Below are 21,869 nucleotides of genomic sequence, written 5' to 3' on the forward strand. Positions count from 1 at the left end.
AAAAAAAAAAAGGAAAAAACTAAAAAAACTAAAAAAAAGTAAAAACCAAAAAAAAAACTAAAAAGAAAAAAGGGGGAAAAACACAAAAATTTATTCCATCATATACCAATTCAAAAACGAATGTATATACAGACCGGGACACCGGGACACAAATGACGACCGGGACACAGGGACACAACTACAACGGGGACGCCGGGGGGCACAGGGGGATATATAAATGACGAGGGGGACACAGGGAATGTTCGATTAGCAATCAACATCAACAAAGCTCAAGGGCAATCATTAGAATCATGAGGTATAACTAAAAAAACTAAAAAAAAATGTAAAAAACTAAAAACTAAAAGAAAGACCAATTCAAAAACGAATGTACATACAGACCGGGACACCGGGACACAAATGACGACCGGGACACCGGGACACAAGGAATATAAATGACGACCGGGACACTCAAAGAGAAATTACAAACTGGGACACCGGGACACAAATGACGACCGGGACAAAGGGAATATAAATTACGACCGGGAAACAGGGACACAACTACAACGGGGACGCCGGGGGGCACAGGGGGATATATAAATGACGACGGCGACACAGGGAATGATCGATTAGCAATCACCATCAACAAAGCTCAAGGGCAATCATTAGAATCATGAGGTATAGATCTGAATACGGATTGTTTTCCCATGGACAGTTATATGTTGCATGTTCAAGAGTCGGTAAACCTGACAATCTATTTATATGCACACACAATGGGACAGCGAAGAATGTTGTATATTCGCAAGTTTTTCGTAGTTAAAAACATATATATATATATATATATATATATATATATATATATATATATATATATATATATATATATATATATATATATATATATATATATATATATATATATATATATATATATATATATATATATATATATATATATATATATATATATATATATATATATATATATATATATATATATATATATATATATATATATATATATATATATATATATATATATATATATATATATATATATATATATATATATATATATATATATATATATATATATATATATATATATATATATATATATATATATATATATATATATATATATATATATATATATATATATATATATATATATATATATATATATATATATATATATATATATATATATATATATTCACAGGTGGGACACAGGGACACAACTACAATGGCGCGTAACTAATATGGCACGTAACGACTTACGCGCGCGGGGGGGGCTTGGGGGAGGCCCCCACCAACTAGGTGTTGGGGTGGCGCGAAGCGCCACCCCAACAGCTAGTATATAGATAAAAACATGAGAATACAAAAGTTCTTTACGTAAGCTAATTTATAAGTTACGTATATCTTTTACTAATAAAAAGATTCGTAAAAAATTAAAAGTTCTAGTTGCATTTTTAATTAACCAAAAAATCGGAGGGCAACAAGGCTTCCCCTCCTGCTCTTTTTTTCTCAAAATCATTCGATCAAAATTATGACACAGCCATTTATCCAAAAAAAAAAACTAAATATGCAAATTTCGTTTTAATTATTCCTCTGCGGAATAATTTAAAAATGCGGATTAAATAATAAAAAAAACAAGTTTTCATAAGTGAAAGTAAGGAGCGACATTAAAACTTAAAACGAACCTAAATTACTTCGTATATGAAAGGGGCTGCTTCCTCATCAACGCCCCGCTCTTTACGCTAAAGATTTTTACTGTTTTCAAAAGAAGAGTTGAGAGAAAGAGTCAAACTTTAGCGTAAAGAGCGGGGCGTTGATGAGGAAGCAGCCCCTTTCATATACGAAGTAATTTCGGTTCGTTTTAAGTTTTAATGTCGCTCCTTACTTTCACTTATGAAAACTTGTACTTTTTATTTAATATTATTTAATAGCGTAAAGAGCGAGGGATGACGAAAGGATAGTCCCTTCATATACGGAGTAATTTCTGTTTCAGCTAAGTTTCAATACTACCTCTTACTTTCAGTTGAAAAAGCTTGTCTTTTATTTAATTCTACAAAGAAACAATGGCATCATAGTAAGTTAACTTTGTTTCACGAATGTAGGTAAGATTTTTCGGGCAATTCTGATATTCTTAAGCACAAAAGCTTATTGATTGACTCTGCAATGAAGTACTAATTATTCGCTAAAAAGATACACAAAATTCAAAAGACAAACTAAAAATCAACATACAAAATTAAGCTAAGATTACGTTTTTAATTGCTGCAACAACTTCGATTACCAATTTCTGAATTGCGAACTTTGTTACTTCTATTTGCATTATATATGACAGATTGCAAATTCACTTGTGGAAAATTTCTGAGCATAGGCTACATAAAATCAAGCGTGTCTCTTAGGGTGTGTTCGTTTGAGCTGAATTGTGAGTTAACTATCCAGGTTAGAAACAGTTTTGACAAGATGATCTATGAAGCATGAGCATTGTTACAGTAGAAATTCTCAAGATTAAAAATAAATATAGGAACAATAATAGTAAAAGCGAGAAATTAAAGAAAAAAAACGAAAACGTATCTAAAAGTAAAACAGAGGTATAGTCTACGAAAGTGAAGCTCTATATTGCAGCAACTGTTTTAAAACTTGGACTGAAATTTGTTCCTGCATATGCAAAATTTTCCTTGAGACAATGAATCCATGTTTGTAAATGATGCATTTACAACAAGCTCGCACAAGTTAGACTTAGGCCTAGGAAAATCAGAATTTTCCTGAATCAGATACAATAATAAATGCCGTAATAGATCTTAACATAAAAATTTGATAAAGGTAAAATTTGAAGAAGTGACAAATGAAAAGGACCTATTTAGAAAGAGAAAGAGTAGAAATGTTTAGAAAGAACAAACTGAACTTTCTTAAAAGGGATATTTTTGCACAAACTAATAAACCCAATATAAGACGACATAATTTATGAAAAAAAGCTTTATTTTGATGCCACAGTTTTCAAATGGAATCTCAATGTAACTTATTTTATACGAAAAGTTTTGGAGTACGCAACGAAACAATGTTTTGTAGTTGATGCATTTATATTTGCACATGTCAGGCGTAAAAAGGTCAGAATAAAATATTTTTCAGAAGGAGTCAGAGGAAAATTAAATAGAATAAAAAGATTTTACATAGCCTAAAGCTTAATTACAGAGACAAAAAACAAAATTAGTTAACAACCTGATGCTTATTCATTAGTGCATCATAGGCCAATGCTGTTATGTTACTGCAGGAGCTGGACCCTGGAGGTACGTGATCTTGTGGGCTACTAGCTGGACTGATCGTTACAAGGGGACTTGAATGCGTGCGTGATAAAGCTCGAATTGGATGGTGAGTTACTCCCGTCGCATTTAGTCCTCCACATACAAAAAAGAAATGTAAAAATTAAAAGGCATTTTTTGTATCACAAGCTTAAATTTGAAACCACTTCTGCAAGAAAGGATAGCGGATGAGGTATATTGGGTAATAGAGACACTTCCAAGCAGGTAAGTTTGCAGGAATTTATTTTGGAGCGGGCACACAATTTTATAATTCGAAATTAAAAAAAAACTTTTTCTCGTGTAACAGACAATTTTCAAATTCCAACAAAATACAAAAAAGGGGACAAATCACAGAAGGAATAAAGACAATTATAGGGGAAGAAATTTAAAACTTTAAAGCATATTTCGATATCCAAAGTTCCAATTTAAAACTAGTTTTACAAGAAAGAAAGAAGAATATAACAAATTGAGAAAACATAGACACTTCTAAGCAGAAACCTACGCAGGAATTATTTTGGAACAGGGAAGCATTTTGAAGTGCGAAATTCAAAAATGCAAAACAGCGGAGGAATTATATGAGAATTTTTGATAATTATAGGGGAAATCACAACCTGAGAATTAACAGTCATAAGACCAGAATTTTAACACACTTAAAAATGTAGAATCTAGTAATTAAGATAAAAGACAATGATATAAAACATCTGACCAAAAATGAATTACTTTGTTAATAATATAGTTTTAATGTAAGCCATTGTTTTTCTTAAAGTTGATATAACAATATTCGCAGTACTAGTGAAAGCAGGTAATATTTTAAAGCTAAGCTTGTCAATTATTATTTTAAATTCAATCTACAATACGTAACAATCGGAAATCCTCGTTAAAATATATGCAGGTAATAGTAAATTGCATTGCTTAACGAAGTTTTCTTTTCTTAAATGTCAACTACTGATTGAGATTTATCAACTACAGATTGAGATTTAAAATAAGAGATCTGAGTTACGAGGCCCTTCTAAATATGAAGTTTCATGAAGATCCGATCACTCTTTCGTAAGTTAAAAATATGTCATTTTTTCTAATTTTTCAGAATTAACCCTCCCCCACCCCAAATTACCCCAAATAGAGCGGATCCGTTCCAATCATGCCAATTACGTATCTAAGACGTGCATATTTTTCCCACCAAGTTTCATCCCCATCCCTCCACTCTAAGCGTTTTCCATGATTTTAGGTCCCCACCCCAAAAGAAAATCCCCCCCGTGTCACCAGATCCGGTCGAGATTTAAAATAAGAGCTTTGAGACACGGTATCCTTCTAAATATCAAATTTCATTGAAATCCGATCACCCATTCGTAAGTTAAAAATATCTCATTTTCTCTAATTTTTCAGAATTACCCCCCCCCCCCCAACTACACCAAAGAAAGCGGATCCATTCCAGTTATGTCAATCATGTATCTAGGACTTGCGCTTATTTTTCCCAAAAATCATAGGCCAATGCTGTTATGTTACTGCAGGAGCTGGACCCTGGAGGTACGTGATCTTGTGGGCTACTAGCTGGACTGATCGTTACAAGGGGACTTGAATGCGTGCGTGATAAAGCTCGAATTGGATGGTGAGTTACTCCCGTCGCATTTAGTCCATTCCAGACTTGTGCTTATTCTTCCCATCAGATTTCATCCCGATCTCTCCACTCTAAGCGTTTTCCAAGATTTATATTTCCCTCCTCCAACCCCCCATGTCCCTGGATCCAATTGGAGTCGAAAATGGAGTATCTGAGACATTAGATCCTTCTATATATCAAGTTTCATTAAGATCCAATCACCTATTCGTAAGATAAAAATACCCTAATTTTCACATCTTCCAAGAATTCCGGTTTAGATTCCACAAGATCCTTCTACATATCAAATTTCATTAAGATCTGATCACCCGTTCGTAAGTTGCAAATACCTCATTTTTCCGAATCACTCCCCCCCCCCAAACTCCACCAAAGAGAGCGGATCCGGTCCGGTTATGTCGGTCATGTATCTTAGACTTGTTTTTATTCTGCCCATTCAATTTCATCCTTATCTCTCCGCTTTAAGTATTTTCAAGATTTCTCGTCCCCTCTTCAACTGCCCCCCCCCAGTGACGCTGGATCCGGTTGAGATTTAAAATAAGAGATCTGAGTTACGAGGCCCTTCTAAATATGAAGTTTCATGAAGATCTGATCACTCTTTCGTAAGTTAAAAATACGTCATTTTTTCTAATTTTTCAGAATTAACCCTCCCCCACCCCAAATTACCCCAAATAGACCGGATCCGTTCCAATCATGCCAATTACGTATCTAAGACGTGCATAATTTTCCCACCAAGTTTCATCCCCATCCCTCCACTCTAAGCGTTTTCCATGATTTTAGGTCCCCCTCCCAAAAGAAAATCCCCCCAGTGTCACCAGATCCGGTCAAGATTTAAAATAAGAGCTTTGAGACACGGTATCCTTCTAAATATCAAATTTCATTGAAATCCGATCACCCGTTCGTAAGTTAAAAATACCTCATTTTCTCTAATTTTTCAGAATTCCCCCCCCCCCCAAATACACCAAAGAAAGCGGATCCGTTCCAGTTATGTCAATCATGTATCTAGGACTTGTGCTTATTTTTCCCACCAAGTTTCATCCCGATCCCTCCACTCTAAGTGTTTGCCAAGATTTTAGGTTTCCCCCACCAAATTCCCCCCAATGTCACCAGATCTGGTCGGGATTTAAAATAAAAGCTCTGAGACACGATATCCTTCCAAACATCAAATTTCATTAAGATCTGATCAACAATTCGTAAGTTAAAAATACTTCATTTTTTTTTCCGAATTAACCGGCCCCCCACTCGCCCCCCCCCCCCAGATGGTTAAATTGGGAAAACGACTATTTCTAGTTTAATCTGGTCCGGTCCCTAATACGCCTGCCAAATTCCATCGTCCTAGCGTACCTGAAAGTGCCTAAAGTAGCAAAACCGGAACCGACAGACAGACAGACCGACAGAATTTGCGATTGCTATATGTCACTTGGTTACTACCAAGTGCCATAAAAAAGGAACATAGATTAGAGTAAATGAACATAAAGCTTTTATTAGTAGTGGAGCCTATGTGCTCTACTTTATATTAAAAAAATCATTTATTTCTCTTTTTTCTCTTCAAATTAAGAAAATCATTACTAGGAAACAGAGTTGTTTTTGTACATAAGCTAAGGAGTAAATTGTAAATTAGTACATTGACCAATTACAGGAGGAAAATAAGAAAGACTTTGAAAGATCCTATCTCGGTTATAACAAATTATTTAAAATGTCTTCAATTTAAAGAGTATTTTCATATTAGAAGAAGGCAATTAAATTGATACACGGTCAAATATTCTGGTGAAATGTAAAGTCAATGTAAGTTAAATATAGTCAAAATGAAGTCAACTGTAAAGTAACAGTCACAATAAAAGGGGATTCTGATTGTCTAAATTGGTGAAGTGTAAACTTATGCAATCATATATATTTTTAGAAATTAGAAAAAAACTGGAACTCGACTTTTAACAAAAATAATTATCCTCCATAAAAAAAAAGAAAAAAAAAGTAAGCTTAAAACATGCCGCACCATAACAGTTTAAGCAGGTAAAGATATCTTTCGTAGGTATTATTATGGACGAACAGCGTTGCCAAATCTCGCTAACTAGTTTCACGAATTAATTTCCACAGTTCAACGGTTCACGGTTCAAGACTAACAAAAATACGGTTACGATACGGAAAACTTTATAATTTTCAATGAGCCAAAAGGATAATCCTCAAAACGGGGGATTTCAAATGTAAATACACCAAAAATGGGCCCAGAGACCAAACAATATTTTAATTTTGGTTCTACTGGTCCCCGATGACAAAACAACTGTCTTTATGTGAATAAACATTCTGCTTGAAATTCGATTCTCGAATTCGAAATTCGATTTTCGATTCTGCTTCAAATTAGAGTTGAAAAATTTCTCTTTCCGACAAGACGATATTTTGTTTGCTCTGCACTGCAGCTAAAAAATCGTGATTAAGAATAATTAAAATCTTCCTGATTTCCACACTTGTTAAAACTGTAGCATTTGTATTTTTGTATGTATATGTTTAAATTTAATTTTCTAGAAAATTTTGAAAATTCTGCTTCCTATCAGACATACTAGCAAGATTGTATGTCCACCCTCTAAAAAAAATATGTTTATTCACGCGAATATTTGGTTATTTTCCGTTTTAGATAAGAGTTGAAAAATTAACTTCCCCAGCCGAAAACTTTTTGAATAGAATAAATAGATTCTTCTGCTTAGACACTCATAAAAATTGCAGTATTGGTGTTGTTTTTTTAGACATTTCAAGTTTAAGATTATGCATTCTAACAATTTTTATATTTTTTTTTCTAAAGTGAAATTTTATTTTCTAAACTTAGCTTAAGTGGATTGTTTCTTTTTCTTCATATACTCACTTTGTGTAAGTTCTTTCTTTGCTTTGTAGAAGACGTCAAAACGTAGGCTTAGCTTAGGTTAAGGGTAAACCTGAATTATTCATTGCCAGAAGGTTTTCATTCTAACTACTTCTTGTGTGTTTTCAAATTTATTAAAATATTTTCCGGTTCGATAATCTACAGATAGACATCGTAAAACGTTCCAAATGTAATAGTCAATTGTTAGTTAAGGCTGAGCGCTTTAAAACTGACCATCCCAGCTATGATGCTATGGTGGTCAGTTGGCCGAAGCTTTACATTCTATCACCTTCTTGTATTTTTAAACTTAATGAAAACATGTTTATACTTGATATTCTGATAAAACTATCTAGACACTAAACACTCCAGTTGCAATAGGCAGCTGTTAGTTAAGGTCTGAAACTTCAATACTGAACATCCTAACTACGATAATTAGTTGTTGGTTAGTGTCAATCGCCAAAAGAAGGATATTTCACTTACATCTTGTATTTTTAAACTAAAAGCATTTTATTTTATCAATGATGATTTTTGCAATAAAATAACCCAATTTTAAAGTGATGTGTTGAATTAAGTGTAAGACCCATTGTGCTTACCCTCAGAAGCTTGCAAGGAAAGTCTTTGTTGTTTAATGACCGACTCTCGCCCACCTGGTGGCTCCTCTTCAGGTCTGTCGTGTCTTGTCAGGTCCATTACTTCATTAGGAGCTGGATTACTTTCTCTTGACAATTCGCGTTGTAAGGCAGCTTCTGTTTCTTCTTCAACGTTTTCTACATGTGAACGACTTCCAGTACGTGTTAAAACAGTCTGACGAATGTGCTAAAATAAATATAAAGATATAACCCATAGCTTATAAACTTGAAATTTATCAGCACTGCTTAGGAAGTAAGTTATCATTAAAGAGGGCCGTTCATAAGTAATATGGTATATTTTTTTATATAAGCAAAAGTGTCAAAATTTTCCAATTTGTTTTCATTTGTTCAATGAAATTACAATATTATCTGCATGTTCCCATATTTGAGAAAGTTTTACATTGAAATACTATGAGAAATAATTTCACGAATACATTTTCGATGGATATTCATATTCTGATGTACTACATTTAGTGAATATGAAGAAGAGAATCAACGAAATACAATTGACAATGCCAGTAACACTTATGAATAGCGAATAGTGAACCTGAAAACTATGACCTGATTGCGAATGACAGGAAATAAAACTCTTAGCAATGAGCCTAGATCTTAAAGTAGGGTCCAAAAAGATATGACTAAAATGATAGTATCTAGCAATAGAGTTGGTATAAGCTTTTTTAATTAATTTATTGTTATTTCTATTTCAAACCCCCGTATTACATATGTGGGACGTTAAAACCAACGAAGAACACTAATTATTCATAGATCTGGCCTTTTTTTCTTTATCAACAGTTATGATAAATAGTATGGCTGGAGCATAACATCCATCAGACTGCACTTCAACATGAATCTTGCATACATTAGAAGAGGAACATCCAAGTTCCGATTTGTTTTGTAAAAACTGCCCATCTTTTTTTTCTCATTTCATTAACAACCATGCCAAGTAAACAAGATCTGTTTAGGTTTTTCGTTGGCAAACTTAACACAAATATTTAAATAGCCGTTCGTCAAGTTCTTTATTGGAGTGCAAACTATTTTTACTAGTGGTGCATCTGTTTCCAAGAATACTGAAATATTTACTGGTAACATTACAAAACACTTTTCTCAAAACAACAATGGTTTAACCAAAGACTATTTATATATATGATTACAAATGGTACCGGTTTTGCAACCAAACTTGTATCAGAAAAAATTCTTTGTGGTAAAAAAGTAAAGAAGGACGTCGGTTTCAATCTCACATGGAAAAAAAATCCTAGAATATAATAAACAGAAGCAAATCTTTTTTTTTTTTGCCCGTATCTTCATCTATTCTCAGAGCCAATATAGAGCGCTGTTTCCTCCTGGGAAGAATATCAGAATTCGCTTGTTTTTGCATGATATTTGCACTCGAATAAGTTCCTTCTTTTATTTATATTTCTAAGAAGTTACCTGAAGAGTTTCGAAAAGACACCCCAAGATCAAAACCGAGAAGTGTTGCAGCAACTGATATCCATGGAGCACAGTTGTAGAATAACACGTTCACCTACATCTAATAGACAGTATATGTACATACTCCTGTGTCACGTTTCAAGATGCGGTATGAATACTGTAAGTTATCATTTAATAATAGCTAAAAGTATTTAATAATTTCTTAGTAATGATAATAAGGTCAACGTGTAATTAGAAAATTTTGAAAAAAGTTCTGTGCGTACTATATGATCGTCAAACTCTGCATTAGCGTTACTTTTACTTTCACCTGTACCAAGACTCTATTTTACTTGCTGTAGTTAATGATCGTCTGACGTTTTGCTGTGTAAACTCTCATTTGTTTGTGTACGGCTCATTGTCAGATATAGAAGAGTGCATGTCTTCTTGCTTACTTTCATAGTATTAAGCGACCAAAATATAAAAATATAAAAATTCAAAATTTCAGAAGAAAAAATTGGACTTTTGTTTCGAAATCAGCATTTTCGATATTATTTCCCAGAACTTTATGACACATGAAAATTTTGCTTATGTTGCTGTAAAAATAATATAAATTTCTATCAGTGTTCATGGTTATTTGATTTCTAAAAAGTTAAGTTTTAAAGCTAGGGAATTTTACTTTAAAAAAAAAAAAACTATAGGGATTCGAAGAATCAAAACTTCAGAATAGAGAAATTGATACAAGTTTTTTTTTTTTTTTTTGAAAACTCAACATTTTCTTTGAATACTTTTGAAAAAAATCTTGAAAAAAACTACCTTTATGATATAAAAAAAAATTATGTCACGACAACTTTGGACACTCCAAGTGAACGACACTTTCATACATATAATATCGTGTATTTTTTACAGTGTTACTCGATTAAAATACTAGAGGTATCCAATCTATAATTTCAGAAAATAACCAACCAAAATTAGAATTCAGCATTCGAGGTCGGCATTTCCAAAATCCCTTAAAGAAATTTATGAGAGATGTAAAATTTTGTTCTCAGGTTCTCAGAGAGATAATTGAATGTTCTGCAGGATTATGAAATAACATTGTTCTGAAAAAGTTCACCCTCTCAGCTACAAAGTGCATTAGATATTTTCTGTCCCGATTACATCTCCTATACCGTACCTAGGAACAGATTCAAGTTTTCGTCTCATATCACTTCGGAGTACAAAATGCTGTTCACGAGACAAAAAAAAAAAAAAAAAAAAAAAAAAAAACAGCTGCGAAAGCAGTGGTGTCGCTCCAGTCCAAGGGATCTTGGACTATACTATCAATATCCAAATGTAGCGTATTTTTTCCACATTTTGATGGAAAAATGTTCTAATGTTCTATATTTTTACATTTTATATTTCCATATTTGAAATTCACATTTTTTTCAGCTTAAAATGCAGCACCAGATCCCCTTTGTCACTGGTCAACTTTAACAGCCGTATTGAAAAAGTTGAAAAAGTTTGGCTTCAATCCAAACACTACCAAGTGCTTAATGAAAGTTTGCCAAGAAACTTAATGAACAGTTTTGTAAACTTTACGGACACTAGTTGTTCGGCTAATAACTTGTGTTCAAAGAAAACAAAGAAAACGTATAAGAGAAGAGCATATTATACTAGCTCCAATTTTAAACTTTCAGTTTTCACGAACTAACCATATTTCAGTTCCACAACGCTATAGATTAGCCAAATTTTAACAGGAGTCAAATTTCTCTTCGGCAGCTGGATTTCCCGTCATCCGATAAAAAATGTTGATGTAAACAAGTATTCGGTTCGCTTCTACTTTGAATTAAAAAAAAAAAAAACTAGTTTTTTTAAACTGCAAATAAGGTAAAAAGTAAAAAAAAGGTAAAGAATATGGCATTAGACTTTATAGTTCTTATGATAAATTCCTCTATGGAAAGATTCCCCATGTAAGGAGAGGGCCTAGGTGCCCTCCATTTTAGGTCACTTAAAAAGGGCACTAGAACTTTTAATTTCCGTTAGGATGAGCCCTCTCGCGACATGCTAGGACAACTGGGTTGATACGATCACCCCTGAAAAAAAAAACAAAAAACAAAAAAACAAAGAAACACGCATCCGTGATCTGTCTTCTGGCAAAAAATACAAAATTCCACATTTTTGTAGATATGAGCTTGGAACTTCTGCAGTAGGATTTTCTGATACGCTGAATCTGATGGTGTTATCTTGATTAAGATTCTATGACTTTTAGGGAATGTTTCCCCCCATTTTCTAAAATAAAGCAAATGTTCTCAGGCTCGTAACTTTTCATGGGTAAGACTAAACTTGATGAAACTTATGTATTTAAAATCAGCATTGAAATGCGATTCTTTTGATGTAACTATTGGTATCCAAATTCCTTTTTTAGTGTTTTGGTTACTATTGAGCCGAGTCGCTCCTTACTACAGTTCGTTACCACGAAAAGTTTGATTACAGTTAAAAAATTTGTTTTTCTGGCCGAATTTTCAGTAGGGTGTAATAGTGGTACTATTTTTCAAACAGGTATTCAACGGAGTAGGTTTTTCTACAAATTTACTTGAAAGATTTTAAAGAATTTGACTTTCAATCAGATGTACTAGCCATAATTCATATAGCAAAGTCACTTGACAAATTTTACCATCATACCGTCCTGCCGTACGCGACCGTCATCTCTTGCTAATGTATCACACCGTAAGGTAAGGATATGCGTCGTGAATTCGCACAACGGCATCTTTTGACACAATTTGCCACTTTCTGTCAGAACTCAAATTTACATCTTATTGCTCCCTCCCCTTAACATTACATAATTTGTATAATGATATTTTTGATTTTGTTAAATATAATGTTCATTATTAATTCACATGGATTTAAATAACTTAATATAAAAATTTGTAGATCAAACAAAAATTTAATATTCGAATAAACTAAATTATTCACAATAATAAGCAGGTAATACTGCTCTCGTATATGGGGTAAAGGGAATGGGCAACATTGCCCTGCAGTCGGGGTAGTAGCTACAGTATTTTTATTGGGGGAGGGGGGGCGCAAGAGGGGGTGTATTGAAGTACGAGCTATTCAAGCGAAAATGAAGAAAAGTAACTATTTAACAAATACGCTACTTGGTGAATATAAAAATATTACACAATACATTATAAACAATCAAACAGGAAGCATAGGAGGCAAAACAGGAAGAATAGGGCAGTTTTCAACTTTAGCATTAACTAGGCTCACATTTTACTTGATGATAAGGTTTCACAGGCAGTATATTTAGAAAAATATTAATGCGGAGCATATTCTGAAGTGTAATGGACCCTGTATTTTTTTCGTTTTCCTTGTGTTAAAAACGAGCATAGATTTATAAAAAAAATTGTCTTCTCAAAGTAAAGAGCAAATTTGACACTTAAACTGAGCAACAGTTTAAAAGCTAATTAATAAATTATAGTTTTTTCCGAATTATTGGGGGGGAAACTACCCTTGCCCCCCCAACAACGCCACTGCTTGCAGTGCAAAAGGCAACGTCTGGAAACGTCCTGTAGAGCTACTAAACAGTTTTGTAAACTTAAAACTTTCAGAATAAAGCAGTAAACATAGTTACTCAGTCATAGTCTCTGTTCTATATTCATCAGTCACTATTTTTAGCTCTAGTGTAGTAAATGCCCAAGGGTCATATTAGGTCCGATAGATCTATAGATCTATCGTCCTATAGATCTACCTTTCAGCTCTATTGAGTTGAGTTTTCAAAACAAAGCAGCATGAATTTTCGTTCACAGCCTCGGTTGTATGTGCATTAGTCTCTTTCCTTGTCCTTACGCAGCAACTGCACAGGTGCAATATATGAAATAGCCCTGAAGAACTACGACAAACCGATTATCTTTTCTCAGCCCGGAGACTATGTTCTTTTTTCATCAGTCTCTGTTCTTAGTCCTTGTAAAGGGACGGTTGCAATATATGGAAATATCCTTTAGTTACCATTCGGTGTCACTAAGCTGAATTTCCAAAATAATGAAGTATTCCGTTATAGGTCTGCAGACTCTCAATCTCTATTCTTGGTCTAGGAACAATGAGTGCAACATTTGACAACGTCCAGTGAAGCCGCCAATCGGTTCCGTAGGGTTGAACTTTCTAAATAAAGAAATGGCTCGCAAAGCTCAGTTCCCAGTCTCTGTTCTTAGTTCCCCTTGAACCACATCTGAGATTTGAAACAGCTTGCATTTATTTTCTCTGAGAAATAGTATTCCACAATAACCTCATCATAAAACAGACACGTCCATGTTTCCCGAGGATTGTAGAATTTTTTACTTTTTTAAAGAATACAAAGGGAAAATAATGATTTTCCTCGAGATGCTGACTTGCATCATCTATTACATCTTATTACACACAAGAGGGAAAGAAGAAAAAAAATTATCAATAGATCATCTTAACTAGCGTTCCTATAGAAACTATTGATTTCATGGATGAAAGACCTCGTACTTCCGCAATTTGCCCCATTTTAAAAGGCTAAGTTATTCCAGGAAAAAAGTGACGAAGGAAAGCCTTAGTAAAAAGTGCTTTTGATTATAATCTAAAAAACAACAACTAATTTCCAGTTCCTTTTTTCTTGGAAAAGGGGATAAATTACAATGAGAACTTCCTGGATGTTAATTAAAGAGCTTCTTTTTACTGTGAAACTGTGAAGTCATTTACAATTACTAATCCATCCACTCACGAGATTAGAATAATTAACAACTAATTGTTTATCTATTCGTAAGGAAATTGATCGGTAGTTTAATGGAAATTAAAAGTTAAATCCAGTGACTGTAGCTCCCGGAAATTAAGGAGAGGGCGGGGGGTATTGTGTTCTTCAAAATCTAGGAGAGGGTTAATTTTTTTGTTTTTGTTCATTTTCTTCAGAGAAATAAATAAGCGATTTTTCAACGAAAATACACATAAATGCATTTCAAAATCTAGAATAGTGGGGGTCCCAAGCAAAGCAACAGAAACTAGACCTACGTTGCCTGAGCAACGTGAAGTGTTGCGGCAACCTTTGTCCGGCTTCGCCGAAAAAAGTATTGCGAGAGCAACACTTTGGTTTTGCTTCTTTGCTATCGGTTAAACGCTGAAGTTGTCAGCCTATCGAAGCTTTTAAAACGTTATGTTCAAAGAAGAACGTGATCAATAATCACATGATCAAAGGCTATTCCTCAGCGTTGAAAAAACAACAATATCAAAAGAATATCGAAAGAAGGCACTAAATTGACTTTGCAGCCAGTTGAACTTTATCCTTTTCAATCGTAGACATCGTGACGGATCAAGACTGGTACAATATCTTATATAATCTAGTTGGTATTATAAAGCTATCCGTAACTTCTCAGGACCAAAATACCATAGATGACACTCTATTAATTATTACGAAACTGCCTCGTTGTTTTACGTTATCGTTTATACCCGTTGCGTAAATACTTAATTCTAGGTTACAGTGAGTATGGGTAGGCTACACCAACTCGCAAAAGTTACAAACCCCTCTTCACTAAAGATGATTGTAGCCTAAGAGACGATTATTACTTACAAATCCCCTACATGTCTTACCACTGGAACCAACTCAGTCTTATCATCAAATACACTGGAAACAAATAATAGGTACACGAAATAGCAAAATTTGCAAACCCCTCACTCCCGAAGATGATTATGAGCTAACAGCTAACCTTTCCTTACAAGTCCCCTACATGTCTCACAATTGGTATCGGCCTATTTTTGGTTTCAGTGTGTACCCTACTACTGAAATTGCCATCCCCTTGAAACTTTCAAACTAGTATATCTCATGAAGGAATTTTTATATAAAAAAATGGATGACATATACTTTGATCAGCTCATCAAGAGCTATCGATTGCCATCGGAAAAAAAAATTCTATCTTTCTTAGTTCAAAAGTTGATTTTTCTTGCCGTAGGCCAACTTTCTAATGTCACCACTTAGAAAGGAGCAAAGGATAAGCTCCAATTTCTTTAGCAATGACAGAGCTTTAAAAGTTTAAGACAGTGGTTCTCAACCTTTTTTTAGCCATGGACCCCTTTTCCCTTCTTTTTATCTTGGTGGACCCCTTCATAGCTATTGGACATAAGAACAATTGTCTATTCTTCACTAATATAAATTTTAAGGTTTTAATTATCAAAGAAATAGTATACGATTAAGCTTTATTTTAAATGAAAAATAATTTAATGCAAATGAAATATTCTACTATAATAATAATAATAATAATAATAATAATAATAATAATAATAATAATAATAATTATTATTATTATTATTATTATTACTATTATTGTGATAATAACTACAATATTACAATGTTTCTTCCATGGGCAAGCAACACAAGCTCATGGAGAGTAGAGCTCCTCAGGCAGTTTAATTCACTCCAACATTATGTAAACTGGATAAAAAAGGAGTTGAAATTAAGTGTGATTAAAAAAAAGGAAAAGGCAAGTTTATTCAATGAGATCCCCGTGGTTGGTTCTTCTCGGCGAGTATATTTATATTTGGTTCTATTGATGTTAATGATAGTCGAAGATCACCCCTTTTCACAATGTCAAGTCTATTGCAATTTTCTGATAACATTTGAGAAACACGACTAAATTCCGCTTCAACAAGATAAGATGTAGGAAAAGCAATAACGTAGAACTGCACGTAACTGCACTAGCTGAAAGTAAGGAGCGACATTAAAACTTAAAACGAACAGAAATTACTCCGTATATGAAATGGGTTGTCCCCTCCGCAATCCCTCGCTCTTTACGCTAAAGTTTGACTTTTTGCCACAATTCTACTTTTTAAAACAATTAAAAGCTTTAGCGTAAAGAGCGAGGGATTGCGGAGGGGACAACCCATTTCATATACGGAGTAATTTCTGTTCGTTTTAAGTTTTAATGTCGCTCCTTACTTTCAGCTAAAACAATTAGTTTTTTTTTTATTTAATTTCAGAACGTTTTTGAATTAATATATGTTTGGTTTTGGCTCTCCGCACATAAATTATTAAAATGAAATTTGTATATTAATTCTTTTTTTGGCTAAATGGCTTTCTCTTAGTTTTGATCAGACGATTTTGAGAAATAAGGGGTGGAGAAGGAGGCCTAGTTGCCCTCCAATTTTTCGGTTACTTAAAAAGGCAACTAGAACTTTTAATTTTTAACGAACATTTTTATTAGTAAAAAATATACGTAACTTAAGAATTAACTTACGTAACAAACTTTCATAACCTTATATTTTTATTATGTATACGAGGGGGTTTGTACCCTCGTTAATACCTCGCTCTTTACACTAAATCGTAAGTTTTGTCCCAATTCTTTAAGAATGACCCCTGAATCAGAAAGGCCGTAGAATAAATAGTTGAACTTACTAAAAATACTTTAGCATAAAGAGCAAGGTATTTATCTCCTCCTAAATACCTCGCTTTTTACGCTAAAGTATTTTTAGAACCCCTCATATGCGTAATAATCTCTGTTCGTTTTAAGTTTTAATGCTACTTCTTCCTTTCATTTGAAAAAATGTTTTCATGTTTATTTTTCATTGTTTTCTTATAGTAATGCTAGAGAATCCTGCGCCCTTTTCATTGAATTTTTCTTCCCCCATGACAGATTCCTCCAAGGAAAGATCCTCCAACATAGCCCCCTCTCCTCAGCCCCACCCCCAAACAAAATAAGATCCCCCTGAAAACGTCTGTACACTTCCCAATAACCATTACTATATGTAAACACTGGTCAAAGTTTGTAACTTGCAGCCCCTCCCCCAGGGATTGTGAGGGAGTAAGTCATCCCCAAAGAAATAGTTATTATGGTTTTCGACTGTGCTGAACAAAATGGCTATCTCAAAATTTTGATCCGTTGACTTTGGGAAAAAAATGAGCGTGGGAGGGGGCCTAGATGCCCTCCAATTTTTTTGGTCACTTAAAAAGGGCACTAGAACTTTTCATTTCCGTTAGAATGAGCCCTCTTGCGACATTCTAGGACCACTTGGTCGATACGATGACCCCTGGGGAAAAAAACAACAAAAAAACAAACAAATAAACACGCACCCGTGATTTGTCTTCTGGCAAAAAATACAAAATTCCACATTTTGTAGATAGGAGCTTGAAACTTCTACAGTAGGGTTCTCTGATACGCTGAATCTGATGGTGTCATTTTCGTTAAGATCCTACGACTTTTAGGGGGTGTTTCCCCCTATTTTCCTAAATAAGGCAAATTTTCTCAGGCTCGTAACTTTTGATGGGTAAGACTAAACTTGATGAAACTTATATATTTAAAATCAGCATTAAAATACGATTCTTTTGATGTAGCTATTGATATCAAAATTCAATTTTTTAGAGTTTTGGTTACTATTGAGCCGGGTCGCTCCTTACTACAGTTCGTTACCACGAACTGTTTGATCTTCATCTTACAAATCACTGTTAAGACAGGCCAAACAAGGAAACTGTTCAAATGCACGACGCCTGATATTATTCTTATACAGCTGTAGTCTCCTTAGAAAAGCAGCAATAGCACTTTTACTAGATATCAGATCAGAATTGTTTTCTTGAGCTGTTTATTAAGTGAATTAAATTTTTCAAATATATCTGATAATTAAAACACATCAAATTTATTTGCAAGCAGTTTTGCTCCAAGTTGTGTGTCAGCAAGAAAGGAAACAATAGAATCCCAAAGTGCAATTAAATGCCTAAGACAATTCCCCTTTGATAGCTATCTCACCTCTGTATGTATTACAAGCCGCCCAAACTTTTCTCCATTTTGCTTACAGAATTCACGAAAAAGGTGGTCTCGAAGAGAATTTGAAATAATATGGTTGACTACTTTTATTACAACAGTAAGGGAATCATGCAGACATGCACTCATTTTCTTTGCAACTAAGTGTTGACGGTGTATCACACAGTGATCACAATATAAAGTGAATAGTAAATTACAGTAGAAATTGAATTTTTAAAAATAAAGGACGTTCTGAGTTTGTTTTCTTCATGGACCCCCAAAATATCATTGTGGACCCCCAATTTTTTGTGTTTTGCCTGTTGACCCCCGGAAATATCCCATGAACCCCTAGGGTCCATGTGGACCCCGGTTGAGAATCACTGGTTTAAGAGGTACATCCTGATAAAATTTCTCTACCTCAATCCCAAGTCCGAAAAAACAAATGATAAACCCAGCGAAAATCACGGCAGCACTTTCGGACCCGTAGGAAAATACTGCTTTTTTGCTTCTGTAAATTTTTCTATTTATCACTCAAAAAAGATATATTGGCTGCGGGGCCGGGTAACTGCCGCATATATTTAACACTTATAGATTTTAGTCCATCTTCAATTTGAAAGTGGTGCCTGCCTGCTTGCCTGCTAGAACGGAGCTTTCCACTCGAAAGCAGAAACATGGCTTGATGAAACGAAAGCTTGGCTGCACAACTTCAGATACTCCTCTCTGACATAGGCTATATAACTCCACTTCACTTCGCACACCATAGGCTCTGGTTCGTGGAAAAGCAAAAACCATCCTTTTTGGCCCCAGGCAAGAGTTCTGCGGAGCTTTCCAAAATGTAATGCCATATTCATCAATCCGGCCTGAGGTCCACACTTTCCGCAAAAACCGCACAGGTCAGAGCCTTACCAGTTTCCAGGAATAAGCCAACATCGGCGGCATAGGAAAAAAAAACGGGACAAAACCAAAGTGTTAAATTTTTTTTTTAAACTTAAAATTTTTTACAAAATTCATTTTTTTTAGGTTTCCCACTAAGATACGCGGTAATTAAATTTTGATTATTTTGGACCGAGATTTACCCAGATTCTCATGAAACTGATGCTGATTAATGTGGTACAATTGTGAGCTTCGTGTTTTGTTTGACGAGTAGTGTGTCTAATGGCTTTTTTTTGCCACGTGTCTGGTTTCTTAAAGGGAACGGGAATGAAAATATTCTTATGGGATTAAACTTCCATTCTATAGAAAAAAAGACGATAATGCTCACTATATTCATAGCATTTATTATTCAGAAATAACCAATAAACATTGACTAACATTCATTTACAGGGCAAATTGCTGCATCCATCTTTTTTTTTCCTTTCTTTATATTCTTAAGTTTTTTATTGTTCTAAAAAGTAGAGTTGTAAGAAAGAGTCAAACTTTAGCGTAAAGAGCGGGGCTTTGAGGATTGGAGAGCCCCTTTCAACGTCCCACTCTTTACGCTATTGTTTGACTCTTTCTCTTAACTCTACTTTTTAAAACAGTAAAAAAACTTTAGCGTAAAGAGCTGGGCGTTGAGGAGGAAATGCCCCTTTCACATATGGAGTAATTTCTGTTCGTTTTAAGTTTTAATTTCGCTCCTTACTTTCAGTTATTTTTTTTTATTTAATTTCTGGATGTTTTTGAATTAATGCATGTTTTGATCTTGGCTCTCCGCACATAAATAATTAAACGAAATTTGCATATATTTTTTTGTTTTTCGCTAAATAGCTTTCTCATTGTTTTAATCGGAAGATCTGAGAAAAAAAAGGAGCGAGGAAGGAGGCATAAGTGCCCTCCAATTTTTTGATTACTTAAAAAGGCAACTAGAACTTTAAATGTTTTACGAACGTTTTCATTAGTAAAAAATATACGTAACTTACGAATTAACTTACGTAACGAACTTCTATTTTCGTATGTTTTTATTGCGTATATGAGGGGGTTCACCCTCTCGTCAATACCTCACTCTTTACAATAAAGCTCAAATTTTATCCCAATTCCTTAAGAATGACCCCTGAATTACAAAGGCCGTGGAATAAATAGTTGAAATTACTAAAAATACTTCAGCTTAAAGAGCGAGGTATTACGAAGAGGTAAACGCCTCATACGCGTAATAATTTCTGTTCGTTTTGAGTCTTAATGCTGCTCCTTACTTTCAGTTGAAAAAACTTTTCATATTTATTTTTTCATTGTTTTTTAAATAATGCTAGAAAATTCTGCCCCCCTTCATTGAAATTCTCTTCCCCCATGACAAATTCCTTCCCCAAAGACATGGGTATTAGGTTGTTCGACTATGGTGAATAAAATGGCTATCTCAGAATTTTGATACAGTGACTTTGGGGAAAAATGAGCGTGGGAGGGGGCCTAGGAGCCCTCCAATATTTTGTTCACTTAAAAAGGGCATTAGAACTTTTAATTGCCGTTAGAATGAGCCTTCTCGCGACATTCTAGGACCACTAAGTCGATACGATCATACCTGAAAAAAAAAAAAAAAAAAAAAAAAAAAAACAGGCATCCGTGATCTGTCTTCTGGCAAAAAATGCGAAATTCCACATTTTTGTAGATAGGAGCTTGAAAATTCTATAATAGAATAGAATAGGAGCGTCTGATGGTGTGATTTTCGTTAAGATTGTATAATTTTTAGGGGGTGTTTTCCCCTATTTTCTAAAATGAGGCATATTTTCTCAGGCTCGTAACTTTTGATGGGTAAGACTAATCTTGATGAAATTTATATATTTAAAATCAGAATTAAAATGCAATTCTTTTGATATAACTATTGGTATCAAAATTCCATATTTTAGAGTTTCCGTTACTATTGAGTCGGGTCGCTCCTTACTACAGTTCGTTACCACGAACTGTTTGAAAGTTCAAATTTGGTTCCAATTCATTAAGAATGACCCCTGAATCACCAAGGCCGTTTAATATTAGAATAAATAGCACCTTTAAACTTACTAAAAATACTTTAGCGTAAAGAGCGAGATATTGAGGAGGGGACAAACCCCCTCATATGCGTAATAATTTCTGGTTGTTTTAATTTCTAATGTTGCTCCTTATTTTCAGTTGAAAAAACCTGTTTTTTTAATTTGATTTCTCATTGTTTTTTCAAATAATGCTGGAAAATCCAGCATTCACTTCTTTGAAATTCTCTTCCCCCATGATAAATTCCTCCATGGAAAGATCCTCCCACATCTGGTTAAAAAACAAAATTCCACATTTTCGCAGATAGGAGCTTGAAACCTTTACAGTAGGGTTTTTTGATACGCTGAATCTGATGGTGTGATTTTCACTAAAATTCTATGACTTTTAGGGGACGTTTTACCTTCTTTTGAAAATAAGACAAACTTTCTCAGGCTCGTAAAT

General features: G+C 34.2%; 1 protein-coding gene across 9 annotated transcripts in view; it reads right to left on the bottom strand.

Moving 5' to 3' along the window:
- The window catches only part of LOC136030723 (histone deacetylase 4-like), a 283,933-nt gene that overhangs the window by 66,652 nt on the left and 195,412 nt on the right, over nucleotides 1–21,869 (bottom strand). For all 9 annotated transcript variants that reach the window (XM_065709827.1, XM_065709815.1, XM_065709804.1 and 6 more), the window contains 2 exons: nucleotides 8,338–8,560; nucleotides 3,205–3,380 (listed from right to left, as the gene is read on the bottom strand). In XM_065709827.1, coding sequence (XP_065565899.1) covers nucleotides 3,205–3,380; nucleotides 8,338–8,560 — 399 coding nt within the window. The remainder of the gene's footprint in view (nucleotides 1–3,204; nucleotides 3,381–8,337; nucleotides 8,561–21,869) is intronic.

This window comes from Artemia franciscana, chromosome 1, assembly GCF_032884065.1.
Source record: "Artemia franciscana chromosome 1, ASM3288406v1, whole genome shotgun sequence".
NCBI classification, from domain to species: Eukaryota; Metazoa; Arthropoda; class Branchiopoda; order Anostraca; family Artemiidae; genus Artemia; species Artemia franciscana.